Source organism: Misgurnus anguillicaudatus, chromosome 16 (assembly GCF_027580225.2).
Source record: "Misgurnus anguillicaudatus chromosome 16, ASM2758022v2, whole genome shotgun sequence".
Lineage (NCBI taxonomy): Eukaryota > Metazoa > Chordata > Actinopteri > Cypriniformes > Cobitidae > Misgurnus > Misgurnus anguillicaudatus.
This window is the reverse complement of record NC_073352.2, coordinates 25,454,289-25,466,959: the sequence shown is the minus strand read 5'-3', so window position 1 is coordinate 25,466,959 and position 12,671 is coordinate 25,454,289. Positions and strand designations below refer to the sequence as shown.

Below are 12,671 nucleotides of genomic sequence, written 5' to 3'. Positions count from 1 at the left end.
AAAGATATAACAATTTATGATCAATTTCAAAATGGCAGACAGGTGGTGTGGTCAAACCCGACATAATACATATCGACAGATTCGGCATGAGGCAAGGAATCCGTAAACACCAACATCATAATTTTCAGACAAACAATTCAGTAGTTATGGGCAAAAAAAGCCATTTTTCATATCTCATGACCCATAGGTGGCGCTGTCACCAAATTTTGCATGAACCCCAAGTTCATGGTCCACATGAAGTGTACCAAATTTCATTTCAATTGATCAAAGAATGACCGAGATACAGCTTCAGAACCATTTTTGCGTCAACCTCGTTAAGTTTGCGCATTTATTACTTTTGAACAAAGATAAATATCAAAATTCTGTTCGGTCATTTCTGTGCGGCTCACTCCAAAGTTCACCTGTGCCAAATTTCATAACAATTTAACCAAATTTGAAGGAGAAGTAGCGAATAAACGGAATACTGTACATTTCAAAATGGCCGCTACTGTAATGGGTGGAGTTTTCATGTAAGGTATTAAAAACAATAAGCATGAGGAGAGCAATCACGTGTACTAAGTAGAATTTTCATGGATCAAGCGGATCAGCAGTTATAACCATTTGAACATTTAATTTTTGCACTGCTGGTGGCGCTATAGAGTTAGTACTAGAGACCCCATTTTTGGTCACGTGACTTTTTAAGACCACCACTACAACTGTGCCAAATTTCATCATTTTCCTATGTACGGTTCATAGGGCTGCCATAGACGCCTATGGCTAAGAAGAAGAAGAAACAGCAGAATAAATATAGCTGCAAGCAGCGATACGGGGCCAAGCACAATCAGCGCAATGAGCACCCAAAGCACAGCAAGAAACATACAACGTATCAATGACCCAGGGCGCATTGAGCACCCAAGGTGCATCAAGAACACAAGGCTCAGCAAAGAACCCAAAGCGTAGCAATGACAGAGCAGAACCACCGCAGTGCAGAGCAGCAACAGAAAACATGGCAAAAATAGAACATATGTGAACTACTGACAGGTCGAGAAGAATAGGTGGGAAAGAACAAAACTTTAATAGAAGAAAATAACACCTGCCTCAGGTGGGATTCGAACCCATGAACTCAGGATCTCTATGCAAATGACTTAACAGATGCGCCACTCAGTAGACTCAGCTCAAGGGGCAGCAGAAAAGAGCTTACATGCCATACAAAGAATTCAGAAGTTATAAGCAGTTCTATAAGAACTGTTATAGTTTATACCCCTAGGTGGCGCTGTTCTCTGATTTCCTCAGGACGTCATGCCGAAGCTCCCTACCGATTTTTGCGCCGATATATCCGATACTTCAAAAGTTATAGCAATTTATCACAGATTTCAAAATGGCGGACAGGCGGTTCGGTCAATCCCGGCATAATACACATCGGCAGATGCGGCATGAGCCAAGGAATCTGTAGACACCAAGATCATAATTTTCTGACAAACGATTCAGAAGTTATGCGCAAAAATAGCCTTTTTTCCTATCTCATGACCCATAGGTGGCGCTGTCACCAAATTTGGCATGGACCCCCATTTCATGGTCGACATGAATCGTACCAAATTTCATTTCGATTGATCAAAGAATGACCGAGATACAGCTTCAGAACCAATTTTGCGTCAATCTCGTTAAGTTCACGCATTAATTACTTTTGAATAAAGAAAAATATCAAAATTCTGTTCAGTCATTTCTATGCGGCTCACTCCAAAGATCACATGTGCCAAATCTCATAAGAATTGAACCAAATTTGAAGGAGGAGTAGCGAAAAAAACTAAATACTGTACATTTCAAAATGGCCGCTACTGTAATGGGTGGAGTCTTACTGTATGGCATTAAAAACAATAAGCATGAGGAGAGCAATCATGTGTACTAAGTAGAATTCTCATAGATCTAATGGATCACCAGTTATAACCATTTGAACATTGAATTTTTGAGATGATGGTGGCGCTATAGAGTTACTGCTAGAGACCCCATTTTTGGCCAAATGACTATTTATGACCACCACTACAACTGTGCCAAATTTCATCATTTTCCTACATACGGTTCATAGGGCTGCCATAGACTCCCATTGGGGAAGCGGAAAAATAATAATAATAATACTAACAGAAACAATAGGTGCCACAGCACCATAGGTGCTTGGCCCCTAAATATAGCTGCAAGCAGCGATTCGGGGCCAAGCACCTTTAGCGCAATGAGCATCCAAAGCACAAAAAGCAACATAGAAGGTATCAATAACCCAATGCGCATTGACCACCCACGGTGCATCAAGAACACAAGGCGCAGCAAGTACCCAAAGCGTAGCATTCAGACAGCAGAACCACCGCAGTGCAGAGCAGCAACAGAAAATATGACAAAAACAGAACATATGTGAACTACAGAAGGGTTGAGAAGAATAGGTGAGAAAGAACAAAACTTTAATAGAACAAATTAACACTTGCCTCAAGCGGGTTTCGAACCCAAGAACTAAGCATCTCTTTGCATGTGACTAACACGATACGCCATTCAGTTAACACGGTTCATGAGGCAGCAGAATAGAGTGTACAGAGATGAAAGCATTGACATATGCCAATCACCACAGATGCAGAAATGACACAGCAGAGCAGATATAACTGAAGTATAATGTATATAAGAATCAACAAGCTCAAGTGAGGTTGAAGACAAGAAGAACATTCTGTACAGAAACGCTATGAAATGTAATATACAGTAATTAACTATGACAAATAGACAACATTACAAGCACGGTCAACTTTGGAGCAATATTTCTAAGAAAGAGAACAGAATATAAAAAATCTGTTCGGTCATTTCTGTGCGGATTGCTCCAAACATTATACGAGCAGAACCTGGCATAAAATAAACAAAATTTGTAAAAGGAGTAGCGAAAAGATAATTTACCATATGCCTTACAATAACACATGAACAGAATGTTGGAAAATGACAAACGAGGTATCGTTGCGATCGGCATAAACCAGTGAAACTAATTTCACAAAGAATATATATATCAGACGAACGATTCAGAAGTTATGTGCAAAAATAGCCTTTTTTCATATCTCATGACCCATAGGTGGCGCTGTCACCAAATTTGGCATGGACCCCCAGTTCATGGTCGACATGAAGTGTACCAAATTTCATTTCGATTGATCAAAGAATGACCAAAATACAGCTTCAGAAACAATTTTGCGTCAACCTCGTTAAGTTCACACATTAATTACTTTTGAATAAAGAAAAAAATCAAAATTCTGTTCGGACATTTCTATGCGGCTCACTCCAAAGATCACCTGTGCCAAATTTCATAACATTTGAACCAAATTTGAAGGAGGAGTAGCGAAAAAACAAAATACTGTACATTTCAAAATTGCCGCTAATGTAATGGGAGGAGTCTTACTGTAAAGTATCAAATTTAATAAGCGTGATGAGAGCAATCACGTGTACTAAGTAGAATTTTCATAGATCTAATGGATCACAAGTTATAACCATTTGAACATTGCATTTTTGAGCTGATGGTGGCGCTATAAAGTTACTGCTAGAGACTCCAATTTTGGCCACATGAATATTTATGACCAACATTACAACTGTGCAAAATTTCATCATTTTCTTACATTCGGTTCATAGGGCTGCCATAGACTTCCATTGGGGAAGAAAAATTTACTAACAGAAACAATGACCAATATAGCTGCAAGCAGCGATACGGGGCCAAGCACAATCAGCGCAATGAGCACCCAAAGCACAGCAAGAAACATACAACGTATCAATGACCCAGGGCGCATTGAGCACCCAAGGTGCATCAAGAACACAAGGCTCAGCAAAGAACCCAAAGCGTAGCAATGACAGAGCAGAACCACCACAGTGCAGAGCAGCAACAGAAAACATGGCAAAAATAGAACATATGTGAACTACAGACAGGTCGAGAAGAATAGGTGGGGAAGAACAAAACTTTAATAGAAGAAAATAACACCTGCCTCAGGTGGGATTCGAACCCATGAACTCAGGATCTCTATGCAAATGACTTAACAGATGCGCCACTCAGTAGACACAGCTCAAGGGGCAGCAGAAAAGAGCTTACATGCCATACAAAGAATTCAGAAGTTATAAGCAGTTCTATAAGAACTGTTATAGTTTATACCCCTAGGTGGCGCTGTTCTCTGATTTCCTCAGGAAGTCATGCCGAAGCTCCCTACCGATTTTTGCGCCGATATATCCGATACTTCAAAAGTTATAGCAATTTATCACAGATTTCAAAATGGCGGACAGGCGGTTCGGTCAATCCCGGCATAATACATATCGGCAGATGCGGCATGAGCCAAGGAATCCGTAGACACCAAGATCATAATTTTCTGACAAACGATTCAGAAGTTATGCGCAAAAATAGCCTTTTTTCCTATCTCATGACCCATAGGTGGCGCTGTCACCAAATTTGGCATGGACCCCCATTTCATGGTCGGCATGAAGCGTACCAAATTTCATCTCGATTGATCAAAGAATGACCGAGATACAGCCTCAGAACCAATTTTGCATCAATCTCGTTAAGTTCACGCATTAATTACTTTTGAATAAAGAAAAATATCAAAATTCTGTTCAGTCATTTCTATGCGGCTCACTCCAAAGATCACATGTGCCAAATCTCATAAGAATTGAACCAAATTTGAAGGAGGAGTAGCGAAAAAACGAAATACTGTACATTTCAAAATGGCCGATACTGTAATGGGTGGAGTCTTACTGTAAGGTATTAAAAACAATAAGCATGAGGAGAGCAATCACGTGTACTAAGTAGAATTTTCATAGAGCAAATGAATCACCAGTTATAACCATTTGAACATTGAATTTTTGAGATGATGGTGGCGCTATAGAGTTACTGCTAGAGACCCCATTTTTGGCCAAATGACTATTTATGACCACCACTACAACTGTGCCAAATTTCATCATTTTCCTATATACGGTTCATAGGGCTGCCATAGACTCCCATTGGGGAAGATTAAGATTAAGATTAAGATTAAGAAGAATAATAATAATACTAACAGAAACAATAGGTGCCACAGCACCATAGGTGCTTGGCCCCTAATAATAATACTAACAAAAACAATAGGTGTCTCAGCACCTTCGGTGCTTGACCCCTAATAATACTAACAAAAACAATAGGTGTCTCAGCACCTTCGGTGCTTGACCCCTAATAAATATAGCTGCAAGCAGCAATTGCGGGGTCAAGCACCTTCAGCGCAATGAGCACCCAAAGCACAGCAAAAACCACACGACGCAGCAAATGCGCAAAGCGCAGAAAGCGCGCAATACAGAGCCCGAACCCAAAGCAAAGCAAATGCTGAGCAGAACCACTGCAGTGCGGAGCAACAACAGAAAAGATTTCAAAAATATAACACAATTGGAAAACCAGACAGGTCGAGAAGAACGTGTTAAAGGGAACACTAAAGGAAATCTCAATAAGTGAAAGTAAGAGCTGGGATTTGAACCCATGACCTCATGTTCCCAAAGCACAGCACTAACCACATGCGCCACTGAGTAAACGATTAAACCACTGAGTTGGTGTGTCCAAGCTATAGAATACAGCTTTACAGCTATAAACATTGATATCCAGCAATTACCAAACGTGTAGAAATGACAACAGAGAGCACAAATAACTGAAATACAATGTATAGTATGAAAATCACAAAACTTAAGTGAGAAAAAAAGTTAAGACAAAAAAGCACTGCACATGGGATTTGAACCCATGAACTCAGGTTCTCAAAGCACAGCACTAACCGCATGCGCCACTGAGGAACCATGGGTTGAAAAGCTGTGGAAAAGAGGCTTCAAAGCTGCAAACATTGACATGCCAATCACTGAAAGGGCAGAAATAACACAACAAAGCAAAAATAAACAGAAATACAAAGTGTAGGGCAATCAGATAACTTAAATGGCACTGAATTCGTTTAGAACATTTTGTACAATAATGAACAACATGGGCAAATTTTGTCAGATTCTTTTTAATATGACAAAGGGACAGCATGACAAGCATGGTCCGCTTTACAGAGGTATTTCTCAAAAATTTGACATTCAGCAGAAAAATCTGTTCAGTCATGTCTGTGCGGATTGCTCCAAACATTATACAAGCAGAACCTGGCATAAAATAAACAAAATTTGTAAAAGGAGTAGCGAAAAAATAATTTACCATATGCTTTACAATAACACATGAACAGAATGATGGAAAATGCCAAACAAGGTATTGTTGCGATCGCCAAAAACCAGTGAATAAAATGTCACAAAGAAAATGTATATCAGTCAAAGTATTCTGAAGATATAAGCAGTTCTATAAGAACTGTTATAGTTTATAACCCCTAGGTGGCGCTGTACTCTGACTTCCCAGGTAACTTCAGGACATCATGCCGAAGCTCCCTAACTATTTTTGCACGAATATGTCCAATATTTCAAAAGATATAACAATTTATGACCAATTTCAAAATGACGGACAGGTGGTGTGGTCAAACCCGACATAATACATATTGACAGATTCGGCATGAGCCAAGGAATCCGTAAACACCAAGATCATAATTTTCTGACAAACAATTCAGTAGTTATGGGCAAAAAAAGCCATTTTTCATATCTCATGACCCATAGGTGGCGCTGTCACCAAATTTTGCATGAACCCCAAGTTCATGGTCCACATGAAGTGTACCAAATTTCATTTCAATTGATCAAAGAATGACCGAGATACAGCTTCAGAACCATTTTTGCGTCAACCTCGTTAAGTTTGCGCATTTATTACTTTTGAAAAAAGATAAATATCAAAATTCTGTTCGGTCATTTCTGTGCGGCTTACTCCAAAGTTCACCTGTGCCAAATTTCATAACAATTTAACCAAATTTGAAGGAGGAGTAGCGAATAAACGGAATACTGTACATTTCAAAATGGCCGCTACTGTAATGGGTGGAGTTTTACTGTAAGGTATTAAAAACAATAAGCATGAGGAGAGCAATCACGTGTACTAAGTAGAATTTTCATGGATCAAGCGGATCAGCAGTTATAACCATTTGAACATTGAATTTTTGCACTACTGGTGGCGCTATAGAGTTAGTACTAGAGACCCCATTTTTGGTCACGTGACTTTTTAAGACCACCACTACAACTGTGCAAAATTTCATCATTTTCCTATGTACGGTTCATAGGGCTGCCATAGACGCCTATGGCTAAGAAGAAGAAGAAACAGCAGAATAATAATAATACTGACAATTACAATAGGTGTCTCAGCACCTTCGGTGCTTGACCCCTAATAATAATACTGACAATTCCAATAGGTGTCTCAGCACCTTCGGTGCTTGACCCCTAATAATGTTTTTGCTTCAGTTTTTCCCTAATTTGGGTAAGTCTAGTGGATAATCACGGTATTGCAGATTAACATAAAAATTCATCAGGAACACTTTATGCAAATATTTTTTCTTAATTGACGAGATAACTCGTCAATGGAAGGGAAAGAGTTTAGAGAAAACTCTTACCTGCCAAAAACGTTTTAACGGCAATCCACATTTCACCTATTATGCACTAGGTGGTGCTCTTATGCACCTTACAAACCACTAAAGCATTACATCCAAAAGCTGTAAATACTCTGTATGTTTCGATCATCGTTCTGAATCTGATCTTTAATAAAGTCCTTTACAAAAAGCAATTCTCAGCTTTTTATTTGGTATTTTTGAAGAACCCTATTCATATAAGAGAGGTGATATTTTGAGAACAAATAAAGATAGGATGAAACTTTTTTTTGTTGTTGTTTAAAGTCACCATGAATTGGAAGTAGCAATTAACTTATTTTCCCCATGGTGACATCTATCAGAGTTAAACGGCTTCTTAAATGAAAATAAAAGGTACGACTGGACTTGAATTTGTCTATTGAGAATTGATAAGTTCATTGGAAGTTGGGTCTTGTTGCTATTTGCTAATCGCTGCAATCTTTACCCGGACCCCTCCTAACTGTTATAGCATATGACTGTAAGTAAAGAAAGATCATTTTGAGGAGAGGGGGAGATTTGCGTTTTTGATTACAGATTATGAGAACACATAAATAAAAAAATGAAGCGCAGATAAGTCGTTTATAAAAAATATCACAATATTCCAAGAATTTTCTGGAAGGCATTAAACGTTTGTCAAAATCTGGCAACTTTTTAAAAAATGCTGGCAGGGAAAGAGTTAATAAAGAAATACAAAGAGGAACATACAATGGATTAGGGGTCTTCAACCTTTTTGTGAGCAAGGGCTACAACAATGGATAAAACAATCTGGAGGGCTACCTTTGTATATAGTCTACTCAAAACTATTTAGTTTTACTTGCTGATTTTATTTTATTTTACATGTTTTATCATCGTTTAAAATGTTAACATACATAAAAGAAGCTAAGCTAATATAAAAAATATGTAATAAATAAATATTAAAATTAGGCTATTATTAGAATGTGCTTTGGGTGGGCAACTTCCAACTTCCTGGTGCTCGCGAGGATCATGTTGGAGACCACTGTACAGCTCTGGTGTTAAAATCGGCGTCAGCTCTGGTTATAAAATCACCTTCAGAGTAAGTGCATGCGAAATAGACATTTAAAACTAAATTTAGACATCCACATAATGTAAGTGGACTATAGGGGAATAAATAAAATGCTACAAAAACGTTGAATATACTAAAAGGTTTAATTAATAGTTTGAGTATCTCTATATTTGGACTCAATTCCTTTCTTCTTTGTACTCACTGTTCACACAATCGCTTCATTCTCTCCTTCCTCTTGGTTTATCTGAACACTATAGCTCTCTTTCATTCATGAGCAGCAAAAGGGACTGGGGACGGTTGCATATTTAATGTGATTATTAAGTCACTGTTCTCTGACCCTTCCCACAGTTCCTTGCATTTCCCTCCACTGAGCTAATCGCCCCACTCCGACGTCCGGAGAAGACTTTAACCCAGGGTGGATGAGTGGGTTCCTTCATTCGTCTCATTTTCCTTTATCCCACTTCATTTGTTTAACGCAAAAGGACGATAGAGAGGCCGAGAGGAAATGTGGCGTATTGTTCCTGCAATGTGAGAGCAGAGCAAATCCCACGACCGCCGAGCAGCGGGGAGAGAATTTCTCCTTGTTTTCTGTATAAGCACATGCACACGCATGGGAGAACGTGCAGTGGCACTCATACGACAACCGCCGGTTTTATGGAGTGCACCTCTCTTCTTTTTCCTTTTGCTTCATCTATCATGCTAAACGGCTGTTTGACAGACTTAGAACCGTCCGTCATCACTTAAACCCCACCCCCCCGTCACAGCGGGACGCTGCCCCACCCGACGGGGGGTTCTGTTGCATGCGAGAATTCTGTGAAATGGTTTCTAGAGACCTTAACTTACACAGACAACAGACACGATTTCCCTGCTGGGGCCACCTGACCTGTAGGTTGTACGTGTGTGTGTTTCAAATGGTTTCCTTTCTTTTAGACTGGATTTCATATTCAAAAGAATAGATTCTCCCATCAGGGAGTTATTGACCTGCATTGTGTGCATGAAAGAAATTTCAAAACCCTGATCCAAGAACATGACCCATTCCTGTCTTTTAAATGGTACCATGTGGAGCAACAGCATGGCTTGCTTTCTAATAAACCGCATCTGCACAACACATACAGTGGGGTCCAAAAGACTGGGACCCAGATGAACGTCTAATATAAACCTGGAAATAATTTTTTGGAATCTTTGAAAGTTGAAAAAAAAAATATTCTGCACACTTTCAAGATCACTAGTCAAATATGTAAATGTATTCGCAAGGTATGCTGCGATAACATAGATGAACTTTTGATTTTATGTAGAAAACAGTAAACCACAAAAAAATACATTAGATGGGTTTTCAAAGTCAGGGTCACAAATGTGTGAAGCAATGAAGCGTTATTCAATGCACAATGCAAATAAAGGGGATTTGCCTTTACACCTACAAAATAATACAAAACTAAAACATTTTAAGTTAACTTGGCAAACAATTTGTAATATTTATAATGTATTTAATAGGTCTGTCAAAGGATTAATTGCATACAAAATAAAAGTTTGTTTTTGCATAATATATGTGTGCAAATATTTCGTATATACAGAGGCCGTCTTAACATAAAGGCATAGGTAGGTGGCTGCTTGGGGCCCCCTCTCAGCGGTCATATTAGGGGGGCCCCCAACCAACCTAATAAATAAATAAAACCCTTATCATCATGAACACTTCAAATGCATTGTAAATTGTATTAAGATTCTTAAAAAATATGTTGAAACCTTGAAATAGTAGTTAAAATGTCCAGTTCATGTTTATCTGTCACACATACACCTCTCCTTCTTTCACAATGAAATAAACTAGTCCGTAACTGTGCGCGCTTCACGGCGCGAAAGATAAACACAGAGTGACAGGAGGAGTGGGAAAGTAGTCTACACGAACAGAAACGAATCAAGTCAAATATAAACGTGAAAATGGGTCATGGTGAGTCAACCGCCTTGTTCTGCTAGTAATAGCCTCAGCCCTACACTGCTAAAAATGATTTTGTGGTGAATTAAATAACATTACTACAGAAAAAACTAATTTAACCCTTATGTTATGTTGGTGATGTTTACGTCCACTATGGGGTGCTGTTGAGTCTTAATTTGGCAACAACTTTCTCTGTATTGATTGGTTTGTGTTCTCTGCTTTCCATCTTCATTTTAGAGTAAATTTTTTTTATAAATCATTTAAAAAACATCTTATATATCAGATAGGGGGCCCCATACATACCTTTGCCTTGGGCCCCCAATTTGATAAATCTGCCAGTGTGTATATATAAATACACACACATGCATGCATGTATATAAGAAACATTTACATGACTATATCAGTATATAAAAGTATGTGTATGTGTTTATTTATTTATTTATTAGAATATTAATATAATTTATATTATATAATATACTTTTAAAAATATATATACATAAACACATTTTTCTTAAATCTATACATGCATGTGTGTATTTATATATAGACGGTTTCATCGGACGCACGTGATACACGTCTGGATCCGAACTTTACTTCCGGTTTCGTTTTTCTAATAGTCTGACTAGTTGCTAAACTGATCTCTTGAACAAATGCCTCGTCGAAAATAACAAATGTTTTGGTTTCCTAGGTAATCTATGTGTTGTTTTTTTGCTTGTTATATAAATAAACTACGTTTAAAGAACTTTGTTGTTATTTATTATTAGCGGAGTTAACCGGAAGTTACGTGCGGACCGCTACAGCCCCTTGTTTATGTTGTTACTGCTGAAACTGTCTATACATAATAATTATACACAATACACACACAAATATATTGGTAACACTTTACAATAAGGTTTATTAGTTAACATTAGTTAACTACATTAGTTAACATGAACTAATAATGATCTGCATTTATACATCATTTATTAATCTTTGTTAATGTTAATTTCAACAATTACTAATAATTCATTAAAGTCGCGATGAAACGGAAGTAGCGCTTGCCTTATTTTCCACGTGGTGGCGTATATCCGAGTGAAATCGGCATCTGAAATGAAATAAGGCAGTGCTGGATTTGAATTTGTCTATCGAGATCTGATTGGATTGTTTGAAGTTGGGTCATGTTGCTAATTGCTAATCGCAGCGATCTTCTCCCGGACCCCGCCCACCTGCCATACATTTGACCAGAAGTAAAAAGAGATTGTTTTGATGAGTGCGTTTTTGATTAAAGATTATGAGGGCACATTCATTTTTTTAAAAATAATGAAGCTCACATATAAATCATTTGTAAATAATACCACAATATTCCAAAACAAATTAGAGATTTTTAATTTCAATTTCATTGCGACTTTAAAATCTTCAAATTAAAAGCTATATTTCTATTACCTAACATTAACAAAGATTAATAAATACTGTAACAAATTTATTGCTCATGGTTTGTTTATGTTAGTTAATACATTAACTAATAATTAACCTTATTGTAAAGTGTTACAAATATATTATGCAAACACAACTTTTATTTTGTATGTGACTAATTGCGATTAATCTTTTGACAGCCCTAGTATTTAATGATAATGTAACTTATTATCAAAAAAAAAAATGTAATAAGTTGCCCTAGCTGTATACTGGGTTCAGACTTTCTGTTTTATACTTATCTAGCACCTTATCATTTTAATACCACCTTATTTGTTTGTTGTTACTGTGATATTGTAAATTCCTTGTCATTACTAAATGTATGTATACTGTATATAATGCTTTTGTAGTATTGTGACTGAATTAAAGCCAAGCATGCAAATAAAGTGCTTTAAAATGAACCTGAACTGATGAGAGAGGGGGAGAGAGAACGAGAGAGGGAGTGATTGGGAAAGCAAAGACAGAATAAGGCGGTTAGATCTTTGGATGAAAACCCAAAACGCAATCTGTAACCGAGCGGCACATTGGGAATGATGTCACACTCTTTCGTGTACCGTGGTGCTGAAGCGATCTGTCAGCTGTCTTGTCATTTCATCTCCTCATAGAGCTTGTGTTACAAACGGTGACGTGTAATTGCTTTTTCAAATAAACATACACCTCCATTTTTTATACTCACATCCAGGGTGTCCTCGTTGATTACCAGCAGGCCCATGTTCTTCGTAAGCAGTTTGCAAGAGTGTCCTTACGAAAAAAAGCAGAAAAAATGAGA

General features: G+C 37.9%; 1 protein-coding gene across 6 annotated transcripts in view; it reads right to left on the bottom strand.

Annotated features, from left to right (window-relative positions):
- Positions 1 to 12,671, bottom strand: part of atp8a1 (ATPase phospholipid transporting 8A1) — a 149,813-nt gene that overhangs the window by 53,214 nt on the left and 83,928 nt on the right. For all 6 annotated transcript variants that reach the window (XM_073854377.1, XM_073854378.1, XM_073854380.1 and 3 more), the window contains one exon: positions 12,579 to 12,643. In XM_073854377.1, coding sequence (XP_073710478.1) covers positions 12,579 to 12,643 — 65 coding nt within the window. The remainder of the gene's footprint in view (positions 1 to 12,578; positions 12,644 to 12,671) is intronic.